Raw genomic sequence first — 15,834 nt, forward strand, 5'->3', positions numbered from 1 at the left:
CTTTTTAAACGTAGTTATAACCCTCTTTTTTTGTAGTGCTCCAACCTAGCTAATTTTTGAAGTGGAGAATGAAAATTCAAAGGATCAAATCACTCCATGTGCAATATGTAAATTAATTGGAAGCATATATATAATTCAAGATACCACCGATTGAGAGTAATAGTCCGTAAAAACTGCATAGCAGCCCTTGCGTTGGACTTGGAGTTCCAACTACTCTCATGAAATTGAACATAATGTTGGAAGTTTGTGAGTTTATAGTAAAAGATAAAGCCTAAAAACAATGCCAAGTGTAACTTCATGCTGAATTTAGATAGGTTGGGCACGTGAACTGTGTAAGATACGAGCTCCATATCTTGACTTCTTCATGTCAAGCCAAATGAGACCTCATCATCATGAAAAATTTTCAACAAAAAATTTGGTCACGTAACTACTGCACTTATGCGTCCTATACCCGCATCCCAAACCCATCCTCACCAGTCACCAGTATATAAACCTTTGCCCATTTTCTCACAAACACACATATCCAAGCACAAATTAGCAAATTAGCAATAATGAGTCTTTTCAAAAACCTCTCCGTAATTTCCTTCCTTTTCATCACTCTTTGCATTGCCTTGGCTGATGCAGCCAGATTCGATATTATAAACAATTGCCCTTACACTGTTTGGGCCGCAGCTGTGCCTGGTGGTGGCAAGCAGCTCAACCAAGGAGAAACTTGGACCCTCAATGTCAACCCCGGCACGACACAGGCTCGCATATGGGCTCGAACCAAGTGCGCCTTTGATGGGTCGGGACGTGGCAAATGTGAGACTGGTGATTGTGGGGGGCTCCTACAATGCAAAGCCTACGGTGTACCCCCCAACACCCTAGCTGAATACGCCTTAAACCAATTTGGCAACAAGGATTTCTTTGACATCTCCCTTGTTGATGGGTTTAATGTCCCAATGGAATTTAGTCCCACATCTAATGGGTGCACCCGTAAAATAAAATGTACTGCTGATATCAACGGGCAATGCCCAAGAGAGTTGAAGGCTCCAGGTGGGTGTAACAATCCGTGCACTGTATTCAAGACCGATCAATATTGTTGCAATTCTGGAAAATGTGGTCCAACAAATTACTCTAAGTTTTTCAAGGATCGGTGCCCAGATGCTTATAGTTATCCTAAGGATGACCCAACAAGCACATTTACGTGCAATGCTGGGACTAACTATAAGGTTGTGTTCTGCCCTTGAGTAGTTGTTTCCTTTGGTTTAGAGGGAAAGACCTAGTAGTTAGTTCTAATTATGTAATGTAATAAAAGCTTGTAAGCCTCTTGTAGGTACACGTTGTGGTGTGCTCTTGTTATGTTAAACTTCTAATAACGTCTCTACGTAATTAAGTCAGGATACATACATACATACATACATACATATATATATATATATATATATTTTACGAGCTTCATATTTTATATGCTAATTTTTATGAATAATTAAACTTACACACCTATGGTTTAGGCTAATTACTTTACACACTTAAAGCTAGCTTTGTGATGCAATAATAACTTCCATGTGTGCCTCCTTAAAGAACACATCAATCATTGTATGTATATTAAATTGGAAGCTCAATCAAGAATTCAAATTATATTCTAATTACATTCTTGTAGACAATTAATTTTGCACCCATAATTTAACCTTGGAAGATAATTAAAATGATCATTCTAAATACCCAAAAATGATAATTGCATTTCATGCATTGAATCATCCATCACATATCATAAAAATAATCTTGAGATTCTAAAGATTGCGACAATGTCTGGTTACCAAATTGGATCGTCAAATTGAAAGATATCACGAGATCAAGTTTTCACAGTTTGCATGCATTTCATTTGGGTGAAGCTGATCACATGTGATTAATTAAAATTTATTTTGATTTGCCAATAATTAAAATTAATTAAATAGTGTATGTGATTAGTTGTTGATTTTGAGTAAAAATGAGTTTGGTTGCATAGGAATAAAATGGATAATCTGATAATGTGGGAATTGTTGATAATTAGGTTTTTAGGGGTAATTATCTTTCAGATAATTATTCTTTTAAGGAATTATTATCAAATTAAAATGGATTTTATTTAGAATATAAGTTTGAAAAACGTCCAAGTACAATTCCCGGCCTAGAAAATGCCCATAAAAGAGTCCAAAATGAATCAGAAAAGGAAACTGGGACAAGCACTGAGAAGTGCCAATTGGCACAAGTTGTGAATTAGGCTCATAAACGATTGTCCATTAGCTCAAATTTAGGCCTATCAGATTCGTTTTTTAGATATAAAATTTGACTTAATTTGTATCTGCTGATTTTCTAAGTAATCCTAGCTTATTTTTTAAGCATTAACACCTTTATAAATAGAGAAGAAAATCCAAAATTCAGCACCTCTGACCCCTTAACGTTAAAGAAACTCAGGAAATTTGACTTTAAGAATTTCTTTTCTATTAAGTATTAATTCTTTAGGACTTAGAGAGACTCACTCTCTCTAACTCTAAAGCACTTTTCCTACTCCCCTGTAGAATTTGTTCATGCATTGATGCAGATATCATTTCTACTCTCTTATTAACATGTTTATTCTTTCATTAGCATATGTATCTAATTATATACTCCATGTGATTTTTAATCTCTAAATATGATTTTCTAGTTTTTGAACCTTTATTTCATAAAAAATGTAATGATTGTTTGTCCATGTATGTTCATATGTTTAATCATATAGGTGTAGGATGTATATGATATGATCTTAGATCTGTTGTTCTTTTTTAATTAAAAAAAAAAAAAGATTTGAAAATGTTTTTTAAAAATCTATTCTGTTTTCAAATTAAAAAAAATAAATAAATGAGATCTGAAATTTTTTATTTCAAAATCCATTCTGTTTTCTAACAAAAAATTAGATCTGAAATTTTATTTCAAAATTCATTTTTGTTTTTTAATTAAAAAATCAGAGTTGCAATTTCTCTTAGAAGTTCATTCTGTTTTTTAATTAAAAAATCAGATTGAAAATTCTTCTTAAAATCCATTCTGTTTTCTAACAAAAAATCAGATTTGAAATTTTATTTCAAAATTCATTCTGTTTTTTAATTAAAAAAAAATTAGATTTGCAATTTCTCTTTGAAGTTCATTCTGTTTTTAATTAAAAAAAATCATATTTGAAAATTCTTCTTAAAATCCTTTTTTTTTTTTTTTTGTTGAAAAAAACTAAACTTTTCTTCCATGAACCTAAAGGGGATTTTTAAAAAAAAATAACTATAAAACCCAAAATATATTATTAGTTAGACAACGTTTCAAACATATTTGGTTTCTAACAATTCGAGTCCAGAGGACTCGATTTTGCCCTTTGAAAATGCACTTAGAAATCGAGTGTTTCACACTCAAGTTTGAAACTCGAGTGTCTCACACTGAAATTCCAATCATGGAGACCCAATCCCTCTCTCTCTTCTCTCATCTCAAACCCGAGCTCTCTCTCTTCTCTCGTGGCCAATCCATATCATGACTGAAAACCCACGGCCTATCATCTTCTCTAAATTCATGGCTAAAGACTCACGGCCAAAGACCCATGGCCAAATCCCATGGTTGAAGACCCAAAGGCCCATGGCCGAATCTCATGGTTAAAGACCTAAAGACCCAAATCGGTAGTGGCTGACCCAGATTGCCTATCATCTCATCTTCACTCTCTCTTTCTCAAATCGGTAGTGGCTGACCAAATCTAAAATTAATGAGAATTGGCTTGTGTTTTGGTGTAGTTTATTGATGAATCGACTTTGAGTTTTGTGTTTGTGTGTTTGGTTTCAAAGCATAAGAAAATCTTGTTGAATGTCTTACTGTAATTGTTAAATGTCTCTATGTTTTGTAAATTTTTATGGGCATGTCTTTTTTATCTTGTAAATCTAAGTGATTTATGGGTTTTGGTTGCTAAGAAAATGCAAGAAAAGAAAAGAAAATATAGAATTTTAATTTTCTAGGCAAGCTTTGTTGGGGAATAAAATGAAGAGCACATGTTTTAGGTTCTTCGTGTTCTTCCAAAAAAAAAAAAAATTAACTATTTTCTTCTTTTTTTTTTTTTTAATAAGAAGGTTAGAATTTTTTTTTTTTAATTTTTTATCTAATGTGGTTTTTTTTTAATTAAATTGCTGACGTGGCATTTTTAAAAAGGCAAATAAATTTTTTAATAATATTTTAATGGACACATCAGCATTTATTGTGCAAACAGTGATTTCGTTTGCTACATAGACTATTTTCTGTTAGTAAGCTAACGATAGGGACCAAAATGAAACGGCATTTGATTTTGGAGACTAGAAATAAAATAAAAAAGCAGGGACGAAAGTAAAAATTGTGTGAAAATGTAAATACGAAAATAGTATTTCCACCTTAAATAAATCCATTAACTTCGGAATTGTGGGGAAAAAAAAGGTAAAAAGAGGACACTCATAAATTTATGTACATGCACCTGTATGGCTGTATTGAGTATTGAAGCAAAAGATTCCCAAGATCAAGCCCAAATCAAAATTGTCAGAAAGCTTGTAACTCATTTAGTTGACATTATTTCTTGCGGAAACATAAAAAATTTAAATCCTCATCTCCCATGATAGGATTATTATTGAATTATCCCCCAAAAAAAATAAAAAATAAAAACTCCAAACAAAAAATGCAATTGTAACAAAGGAAAAGGATCTATAAGGACCACAATTAGTACAATAATAACTGGGAGAGAAAGAAAATAGGAAATAGCTAGGCTCTACCAAATTTCTACCCAAATTCAAAAACTTAAAATAAATAAATATATAAAATCTTAAATTTCACATGTTACCTATATGTTTCTTTGAATATTTGACAACCGGTATGGAACATACATTGCATTTGCATCATGAACAACAATGAGGAAAAGGAAATAAAATTCTTTCTCCTGACTAATAGAAAATCCCAATATCTTACGCTAGTAGTGATACTCGGAGAATTTTCTTCAACTGAATAGGATTTTTTAAATAGTGAGACAAAAAAGCATAATAAATTCTAATTTAGTCTTTTTATATTTTTAAAATTTGAAAAATGATATATCCACCATATTTTCACAATATTTTTACAATAAATCCTAAGTAGTAGGTTGTTACTGGTTGTTGTTGATGGGGCAAAAAGTAATCTTAGCGTTAGGTTCAAATTTAAACCAATAACAACTAACCACCTATGATTTGTTAGGAAAATATTGTAAAAATGTTGAGAACATAACACATCTCTTAAAATTTAAATGCATAAACTTGCATGTAAATATAGTTGAAATAAAATGAGAGTATAATTGAAATGACATTTGGCTTGAAATTGAGATGCATTTAAAATCTAAACACTTGACATTACATGATAATTAAACAAAACACTTGGCATCAATTATAGCAAAATTTTGGAATTGTGAGAGACTGGACTTGGCTCTCAAAAATGATAGGCATTGGTACCTCTTTTTTTGGATTATGTGGAGTCACCACTTATTTTATAAGAAAAATATACTAAAAAAATACAAAATATCTTAATAGTTCATATTCTTATTGATTTGAATACATCTTGATAAAAAAGAATTGTACATAGCTTTGTTTCCTAGTTACAATTTAGTAAAAAAAATACAAGGCCTTATTTCCTAGTTACAATCTATTAGAAGAAAATAAGACACTATCTCTACAAACCTAAGATTCTAATGTTCGGGAACAAGATTACAGAATGGGTAGGTATTAGACATTATTCTGCCCAGACAGAGTCCGGTCTTCTAGACTCTAAATGATCATTCAAATACCCTTATAAATTATAATGAAAATGCAACATGTTGTATTAATATTCTTACACTTATAATTAGATATTATACAAAAATCATAGATCTGTAGCTCTTCTATATGAAGAAATTAAATCTAATTTTTTAATTATAAAAAAATGATTTTTAAAGAAGAATTTCAAATTTGATTTTTAATTAACATAGAGAATGATTTTTGAAGAAAAATTTCAGATCTGATTTTTTAATTAACAAAGAGAATGAATTTTAAAGAGAATTTTCATATCTGATTTTTTAATTAAAAAACAGAATGAACTTCAAAGAAAATTTTCAAATCTGATTTTTTTAATTAAACAACAAAATGAATTTTAAAGAGAATTTTCATATCTGATTTTTTAATTAAAAAACAGAACGAACTTCAAAGAAAATTTTCAAATTTGATTTTTTAATTAAACAATGTGGGGGGGGGGGGTAAAAGCCCAAAGCTACTTAATGGCCCGGGGCGCCCTGTTAAGGACTATTATATTTCCGAGGAGCAATAGGTGTTGGAACGGCCCATCTGAAGGCAGGAGGCCCAGAAGTAAAGGGGGAATGCCGTCCAAGAGGTCACTGCTGGTCCAGGACGTCCTACTCCTCAGCCACAAATAGCTTGATCAAACAAATGTGGAAGACCCGAATAACCTTCCTAACAATCTCAATGATAATGATAAGTTCTGAGTGGATCCAGAGATGATAGAACTAAAGAAAAATATCTAAAGGAAAAGCTGCTACCACCGCATTTAATGCGTCAACAGCTTTTCTGGCCGCATTTATGTGAGAAGACCCCTGAACAGTGCAACCTCAGCTACCGCCACTCACAAAGAACTAAAGTAGACACATGACGTGACATGCACTTGAGTAGATGCGCGAATGAAGAACAGGTGGACGATGGAGATGATAGGAAGGGATGCTATATAAAGAAGAAGGGTCCCTGATAATGGACGACAGAGAAAGAGAGAAAAAGGGAGAGAAAACTTTACTTAGTCTGAATGCTGTAATCACTGCTCACTTAATAAAACATCTTTCGGAATTCATTCATGGAGTTGTTCAAGCTTTAGTTATGTTATCATCATGCACGTAACCTAGCCAACTATTCTTGCTTCATAACCAGCCACACTCTTTCGCCCACTCTCTACAAATTCATTGTTCTGGGTTCGTTGGGCCTTTAACCCATATCCTTTGGGCTTGGGTTACAAAAACAGACCCTACAATTGGCGCCGTCTGTGGGAAGAGCTTGTGCAGGGGTGGAGACAACAGTAGGTGATGGCTGAACACGGTGAACAAGAAGACAAGACCCTTTTCTTAACACGAGGACCCTTTTCTTAACCTGGAGCGAAGACAAGACCACGAGGGCAGCATGCACACCATACCCCCTGGTCAGAGCCAGTCACATGGCGGAAGCCACATGTCCCATGCAGAGAAGAACCGAGATTTGCAGCGGGAGGTTAAAAGCTAAAAAGGGAGTTACGCCATGCAAAGAGGAAACGGGCTTCCTCATATTCTGATGAGGGCCCTGATGATGAGTTGGATGTCACTTATCAACCCAAATCCAGGACACCAGCCAGCGAGTCCTATACCTATGAACAAGAATCTCCTCATAAGGGGCAACGCAGAAGTCCATCACGTGGAGACGTCGGAAGCGACGCCATGAGCAAGGCTCTAAACCAGATTTCCAGGTCACCCTTCACGCGCAGGATCGAAGAGTCTAGACTTCCTCGGCGCTTTAACCAACCAACGTTCACCATCTACAACGGCAAAACAGACCCTGTGGAACACATGAGTCATTTTAACCAAAGGATGGCTGTCTACTCCAGGGACGAAGCGCTGATGTGCAAGGTTTTCCCTTCCAGTCTTGGGCCAGTTGCCATAAGGTGGTTCGATGGGCTGAGCCCAAATTCCATCAGCTCCTTCAAAGAGCTCACCCAAGCTTTTGGTTCACTATTTGTCACATGCCGAAGAGTGGCCCAACCTCTGTCCTCTCTGCTGTCTTTGACCATGCAGGAAGGAGAATCCCTGAAGGTGTATTCGGATAGATATTGGGAAATGTTTAATGACATGGAGGGCAATTTTGACGCAATGGCCCTAGAAACGTTTAAGCTCGGCCTCCCTACCGATCACGATTTAAGGACATCCTTGTCTGGTAAACCCGTTACTAGCATTTGTCAGCTAATGGACCGCATTAAGAAGTACAAGAGAGTTGAAGAAGACCAACAACAAGGGAAAGGCAAGGAGAAGGTTATCCCCCTGGAAATGAGGGATTTCAGGTCGGATCGATACACCAGCAGCAAACCGAAGAGAGATTTTCCTGCGCAGTCAGGAACAGCCAATCCCCAGACTGTCAACACCGTATTCAGAGACCCAGTCCACCAAGTTTTAAAAAAGGTCAAGAACGAGCCGTTCTTCAAGTGGCCGAACAAGATGGCAGGGAATCCTAACAGACGTAATCGCAATCTCTACTGCCAATACCACCAGGATCATGGGCACACGACTGAGGACTATAGGAACTTGTGGATTCATTTGGAACAACTAGTCAACGAGGGGAAATTGCGACATCTCCTACATCACACCAATGGCCGAGGAGGTCCGATGAGCGCGGACTCCTGGAGGGATGATCCTCTGAAACCCCCTCTGGGAACTATCAACGTTATCTTTGCGGCCCCAGGGAGAACAGGATCCTGGCCATCCAAAGTCATTTCGGTGGATCGGTTACATGCGGGGGAATTTGGCCAGGGTCCGAAGAGGTGCAAACTTGATGATCAGCTGGTTTTAGGCTTCTCGGTCGCCGACAAGGTGGGCACTGTCCAGCCTCATGATGATGCGTTGGTCGTCACCCTCAGAATTGGGGGGTACGATGTGAAACAGGTGATGGTTGACCAAGGAAGAGCTGCGGAAATAATGTACCCTGATCTCTACAGGGGGCTGAACCTCAAACTTAGTGACTTAACACCATATCATTCTTCGCTGATCAGTTTCGAAGGAAGAGTTGTCACCCCGAAGGGCCAAATATGGCTACCCGTGCAGACTGGCTTAGAGGTGGTGGAGGTGGACTTCATAGTTGTGGATGTCTTTTCACCCTATACGGCGATTGTAGCTAGACCTTGGCTTCACGCGCTGGGTGCGGTTTCTTCCACCTTGCATCAGAAAATCAAATACCTATCCGAAGGCCGAGTTTGCGAAATCCGGGGGGATCAATCTGTGGCAAGACAATGCTTAATGGCTGCCATTCAACACGAGCCGGGAGCCGAGTCGTCAACCAGGGGCTTATAGCAACTAAAGCACCAGTCATCGCCCATTGAAGATTCGAACCAGGGCGCAGGGTGCGAAGATTTGACAAAGGTCATCATTGGGGATAATCCCGAAAAATTCTTTCAACTAGGATCCCAATTGCCATTGTAGGAAAAAGAGGAGTTAGTGCAACTTCTTAAGGAAAACCTCGACGTATTCGCTTGGAACGCTTATGAAGCCCCTGGGGTAGATCTGGAATTTACATGCCACCATTTGAAAGTAAACCCCATGATCACCCCTAAGAAGCAGCCTTCTCGGCGTCCATCTAAGGAACACGCTGAGGCAGTCAGAGAAGAAGTGGCAAAGCTCAAACAAGCTGGGGCTATTAAAGAGGTTTTCTACCCAGAGTGGTTGGCAAATACTGTGGTGGTGAAGAAAAAGAGCGGGAAATGGCAAGTATGTGTGGACTTCACCGACTTAAACAAGGCATGCCCTAAAGATCCATTCCCCATGCCTAAAATCGATCGGCTAGTAGATGCCACCGTTGGACACCCCCGAATGAGCTTCTTGGACGCGTTCCAAGGATATCATCAGATACCTTTAGCCCTGGAAGACCAGGAGAAGATTGCTTTTATGACCCCCACGGGTAACTACCACTACAAGGTGATGCCATTCGGTTTAAAAAATGCGGGGTCTACTTACCAAAGGATGATGACGAGGATGTTTGAACCACAATTGGGGAGAAATATTGAGATTTACATAGATGACATGGTGGTGAAGAGCAAAGTGGTGTCCGAGCACGTGAAGGACCTAGAAAGCACCTTCGAAGTTCTCAGGAAGTACAAGCTACGCTTGAATGCTGCTAAATGCTCGTTTGGTGTGGGGTCAGGCAAGTTTCTGGGATATATGGTGACTCACAGGGGAATCGAGGTCAACCCTGATCAGATAAGGGCCATTAATGAGTTACAACCTCCTCGGAACCCCAAGGAGGTTCAGAAACTGACGGGGATGACGGCAGCCCCAAATCAATTTATCTCTCGATCAGCAGATAGGTGCCGGTCTTTCTTTTCCTTGATTAACAAGTGGAAAGGGTTCGAGTGGACAGAGGAGTGTGCTGTAGCCTTCCAACAGTTGAAGGATTATCTAGCTCGACCACCAATCATGTCCAGCCCTGAACCCGACGAGGTCTTGTCCGCATATATTGCTGTAGCTACCCATGCCGTAAGTCTGGTGCTGATCCGAACAGAGAGCGGTGTGCAGAAACCCGTTTACTGCGTAAGTAAGTCGCTTTATGAAGCCGAGGTCCGTTATTTACCGTTGGAAAAGGCTATTTTAGCAATGGTGCACAGTACACGAAAGCTCCCACATTACTTCCAAGCCCATACAGTCGTCGTCCTCACCCAGCTTCCGCTCAGGGCTATACTCCGAAGTGCAAACTACACTGGGAGAATCGTAAAATGAGGGACGATCCTAGGGGCTTTTGACATCAAGTATATGCCACGTACCTCGGTCAAGGGCCAGGTGCTTGCTGATTTGGTAGCCGAGTTCACAGAGCCCCGTCTAGAAGAGGTAAAGCTGACATCGGACATGGATGAAAAATCAGTTGGCATGATTTCTTAACAAGAGTCTTCCCTTTGGGAGGCGTACGTGGATGGTGCTGCAAACCAGAGAGGCTCCGGAGTGGGGCTAGTGCTGATTTCCCCCGAAGGAATCGTTATTGAAAAAGCATTAAGGTTGGGCTTCTCGGCGACCAATAATGAGGCGGAATACGAAGCCCTATTGATGGGAATGAGTATGGTCCAAAGGATAGGAGGAAAGGCAGTAAAGGTATTCTCGGACTCAAGGCTGGTTGTGGGTCAAGTCTAGGGAGAGTTTGAGGCAAAGGACGAAAGAATGCAAGGATACTTGAGCCGAGCTAAATGTCTGCAGTCAGGGTTCGAGTCTTTCAGCTTACTGCATATTCCTAGGAGTGGTAACTCACACGCTGACTCCTTGGCCATTCTAGCCACCTCTTCGACACAAGATTTGCCGAGAGTCATCCTCGTTGAGGACTTGCATAAGCCTACCGAAGCAGGAAAATGAGTAATTCAAGTACATCAGGTCATGGCTGGACCCAGCTGGATGGACCCGCTAGTTAAGTTTCTGAAAAAAGATATACTGCCTGAAGAGAAGGGAGAAGCCGATAAAATTCGGAGGAAGGCAGCCAGGTTCTGGTTGTCTGAGGATCAAAAACTATACAAACGTTCATATTCAGGGCCGTACTTGTTGTGCGTGCATCCTGAAAAGGCTGAACTGTTATTAGAGGAACTGTATGAAGGAATCTGTGGAAGCCACACTGGAGGAAGATCCTTGGCTCACTGAGCCATCACTCAAGGTTATTGGTGGCCGAACATGCAAAAGGAGGCCCTGGATTATGCTAAAAAATGTGATCAGTGTCAGCAATTTGCTCCACACATTCATCGGCCAGGGGGGACTCTCAACCCGCTATCCAGCCCATGGCCTTTCGCCTAATGGGGCTTGGATATCGTAAGACCATTCCCTAAGGCTGCAGGAAATAAGAAATATCTGCTGGTCGGCACTGATTACTTCACCAAGTGGGTCGAAGCAGAGCCTCTTGCAAACATTTGAGACGTAGACGTGCAAAAGTTTGTGTGGAAGAGTATAGTTACTCGATTTGGAGTCCCATGGGCTCTCATCTCGGACAATGGCCTGCAGTTTGATAGCAAAGCATTTAGGAGCTATTGTAGCGAGCTGGGGATCATGAATAGGTACTCCACCCCAGCTTATCCCTAAGGTAATGGCCAGGCTGAAGCTGTCAACAAGGTCATTGTGAATGGTTTGAAAAAGAGACTAGATGACGCGAAGGGTAAATGGGTAGAAGAATTACCACATGTGCTTTGGGCTTACAGAACCACTCCACGCAAGTCTACTGGAGAGACGCCCTTCTCAATGACCTACGGGGCTGAAGCTGCCATACCTTTGGAAACTGGATTCTCGACATTGAGAACTAGCTCGTTTAGTCCGACGGGTAACGATGAGCTGCTAGAGAAGAGCTTGGACCTCATTGATGAAAAGANATGTTGCGATTCATTTAAGTGTTTAAACTTAAATCCATTCATGCCTGTAGTCCTTGGACCAAATGATTTGGGTTAGTTAGCACGATGTTACGATTCATTTAAGTGTTTAAACTTAAATCTATTCATGCCTGTAGTCCTCGAACCAGATGATTTGGGTTAGTTAGCACTATGTTGCGATTCATTTAAGTGTTTAAACTTAAATCCATTCATGCCTGTAGTTCTCGGACCAGATGATTTGGGTTAATTAGCACGGTGTTACGATTCATTTAAGTGTTTAAACTTAAATCCATTCATGCCTGTAGTCCTTGGACCAGATGATTTGGGTTAGTTAGCACGGTGTTACAATTCATTTAAGTGTTTAAACTTAAATCCATTCATGCCTGTAGTCCTCGGACCAGATGATTTGGGTTAGTTAGCACGGTGTTACGATTCATTTAAGTGTTTAAACTTAAATCCATTCATGCATGTAGTCCTCAGACCAGATGATATGGGATTAGTTAGCACTGTTACAATTTCATTAAATGTTTAAACTTAAATTTAGCTATGCTCGTGGTTCTTGGACCAGACGACATGAGTAAGTAAACACTGTATCACAGCTCTCTGACTGCTTGAATCTAAATCCAACGTAACCGTTCTTATTGAAGTATCACTCTCTGATGAGGCATGATTGAGATTCCTGAACGTGTTTAGATTAACCCTAACCTATATTGCCTCTTAGTCTTTTGTACACATTTGGAAAGGCTTGTGGAGCTTTTTACTATAACCCCTGTAGTTTTCATTGTTTAGTAATAATTCTCATACATTTTGCCCCCTTTCTAACACCAACCTTAGTCATGCGAGTTGTTAACATGATATCAGGATCACAATAAAGTTAAGGTACAAAGCTTTAATAGTAATAGTGAGTTGTATTACACACAGCAAAGCAAATGAATGCGAAGGAAAAACTGCTTCATTAACTAGGAAAATAGCTTACAAATCTCTTACAAAAAGAAAAACACAAAGAAAATGGGGGCCCTATGTGTCTACTCTTAAGCTGAAGGAACCACAGGGTCAGCAACTTGGCCTGTCTGAACAGCAACTTCTGGGGCTTGGCTTTGGGACTCAGCAGGAGTCTTCTCTTCGTCCAACCCTTGACCTTTGTCTTTGGCTGGTTCAACTGGCAGACCAACCTCTCTGGGTGCATCAAGGGCAGATGGGGAAGCTACACTGACTAAGCTTTGCTCCGTAGCCTCCAAAAGCTGGGGAGCCAGAGGAGAGTCAGTCTCTGGGAGCTCTCGGATCTCTGGATGGTAGCATATGCTCCCAGGTAGCCTCAGGGGAGAGTCCAAAGGGACCCCAGCAACGTCCAGTGCCTTTTGCCAGGTTACGTCGCAGTACTCACGAGCAACCAGAGCAAATTGCTCCGTAAGCTGCTTCCCAGTCTCGTCCACTCCTAGCTGATATGCTGCTTTTCTCTCAGCTTCAACTGACTCCTTGGCCAGTTGAACCGCCTGCTCAGCTGCTCGGGCGCCCTCCCTAGCTTTCTGGAGTTCAGCCCTGAGACCCTTCACCAGCTCCCTTTCGGTCGCCAGGTTGATCTCTAACACGCGCAATTGTTTGCGCTGCTCCTTGGCCTGGGTCTCGGCGTTTTGGAGGCTGGCCTTGCAGTTGTCCCTCTCCCAGGTCACGGCCTTAAGCTGCTCGGATATGAGAGCATAATCATCCTTCAGTTGGCCAAGAGCCCTCTCCGCTTCGGATTGGGACTAAACTGCTACTTGGGCCTCGAGGTAGGACTTTTTGTTCCATTCCTCAGCCACGTAAATCTGCTGAGTAATCTGCATGACAACATTTTTAGCACAAGGTGAAGAAAGGAAGCAAAGCAAATTAGAAATAGAACTCAAATCAAGAGAGCAAGTTCATTTACCATGGCCATATCCCTCTTAAGGGATAAGAAGAGCTCCTGCTGGTTGAAGCGCCTATAGGACTCCATATCGTGAGGCAGGAGGAGTGGCTGCTGCAGGGCCTCAGCAACGTACCCTGCCCTTCCCCCATCATAGTTCCTGAGGGATGTATCCCAAAGAATAGGGGCGTCATCCAGCTCAAGCCTTGGGGACCATATGCGAGGTCTTGATCCTCAGTGGACCTCAGCCCCAACGTTTTCGTCACGGCTTTCAGTGGAAGAGGCCTTCTTGCCTCGGTCCCTCGCTGTCTTCTGTTGCTTGCTTACTTTTGGTGGCAACCCCACCTCCCTCTTTTCAGGCTCATGGGGTATCTTCTTCTGTAAGTTTGTCATGGACTTCAAGCCAAGTTCAGGAGCCTTGGGGGGCGCGGAAGGTAGGATCTCTACTGGTTGGGAGGTCCTAGGGCCTTTTTGCTCGACCTTTTGGCCCCTATTCTTCATCAGGCGTTTCAAATCCGCCATGTCTTCGTCCGAAGAGTCGTCGGGGAGGGCAGTTACCAAAAATGAGTGGACACTGGAATGCCTATCACCTCCCTCTTTGGCGTCTGAGACCTCTACTACTTGATTTGCCCTAAAACTTCCCCTCCGAAGTGGAACTTGTCTATTTGTTCTTCTAGTGAGGAGGTGGAGGAACCAACCTTTTCACCTTCAACCTCTGGTCCGAGGGGAACTTGCTGTAGTGGCTGGACGAGATGGGGTATACCTCGGGGGTTTGGATGTGGTACTGGTGGAAGGTCGTGCGGTGCCAAAAAGCCCTTGAACGAAACGTCGATACGGTTAAGACGCTCGTCTCCCTGGACTATCGCGTTGCCGACCGGTTAGAGCTCTTTTCGCCTCACTTTGTACCCTAGGATGAGGGGAGCCAATCGGAGTTGTCCGTCCTCGCTTACGAAGATCTCGGACCGCAACTAATAGTTGAGCGCGGCGAAGTTGGTGAGGCTGAGCCGAGGAGAGATGTTTCTTCTATCTGTTACAAGTCATAGCAGAGCTTTGTTAGAAACTGGAAAGTGGCAATACAGGACGAATCAAAAACTGGTAAAAGACGAAGATCCTAAACCTATGGTTAGTGTGCCTAAGTCTAACGTGTCCCACCTGGCTCTCCTGCTCTGGTCGGACAATGAGGGCCGTCATGCCACGTGCCCGAGAAGATCACGTAGCCATTTTTCATCCCTTTATTGGATTTAGGGAGGCAGGAATAAGCCTAACAATGTCGGACCGAGATTTTAAGTAATATCCCGCTCCTTGCTGGCTGTGGAACTCATACATGTGCACCACGTCGTGCCAAGTGAGCCCCAATCCTAGGTGGCGGTTGAGGTCCTCAATGGCTTCTAAGATCCTAAACATGTTAGGCGCGCACTGCCAAGGGGTGATCCTATGGTTTATAAGGTAACTAGTGGTGATAGGGCCTATAGGAATCGTTATCCCCCTTCTAGGAAGGCGATAATAGGGATCATGACCTTCCCCGTTTCCCGATCAGTTAGTATTTTCTCCGGAGGGCAACACCTCACACCCACGTTTGGAGGTATGCGGTATATGGCCCTGAACTTCTCTAACTGGGCAGGGCTGTCTACCAAATACTCTAATTTACCCATCACTCAACGAAAAAAAGGAGGCACAATGTAGCAGTGAGGAAATGGTCGCTCAAACTGAAAAATAGACGGCCGAAGAGAAAACCGAAGGATTGAGATGGTGAAAACTTACAGGAACTGGGCTAGAGACTGATCTCTGAACTCACAGAAGGATTCCTGAGGACTCTGGGAAGAAGCAAAATCGGCGATTGGAAGAGCTCT

The 15,834-nt window shown here is 41.3% G+C and overlaps 2 protein-coding genes across 2 annotated transcripts; both read left to right on the forward strand.

The window, feature by feature from the left end:
* The first annotated feature begins 500 nt into the window (after positions 1–500).
* Positions 501–1,379, forward strand: LOC112015988 (protein P21). The gene has a single exon (XM_024048461.2). It carries the CDS (start codon positions 552–554, stop codon positions 1,227–1,229), a length of 678 nt encoding a protein of 225 aa, XP_023904229.1. The 5' UTR covers positions 501–551; the 3' UTR covers positions 1,230–1,379.
* A 6,221-nt stretch (positions 1,380–7,600) lies between these two features.
* LOC136063258 (uncharacterized) lies at positions 7,601–9,070 on the forward strand. The gene has a single exon (XM_065763382.1). It carries the CDS (start codon positions 7,601–7,603, stop codon positions 9,068–9,070), a length of 1,470 nt encoding a protein of 489 aa, XP_065619454.1.
* Positions 9,071–15,834: the final 6,764 nt, after the last annotated feature.

This window comes from Quercus suber, unplaced genomic scaffold (genome assembly GCF_002906115.3).
Source record: "Quercus suber isolate HL8 unplaced genomic scaffold, Cork oak 2.0 scaffold_21, whole genome shotgun sequence".
NCBI lineage: Eukaryota > Viridiplantae > Streptophyta > Magnoliopsida > Fagales > Fagaceae > Quercus > Quercus suber.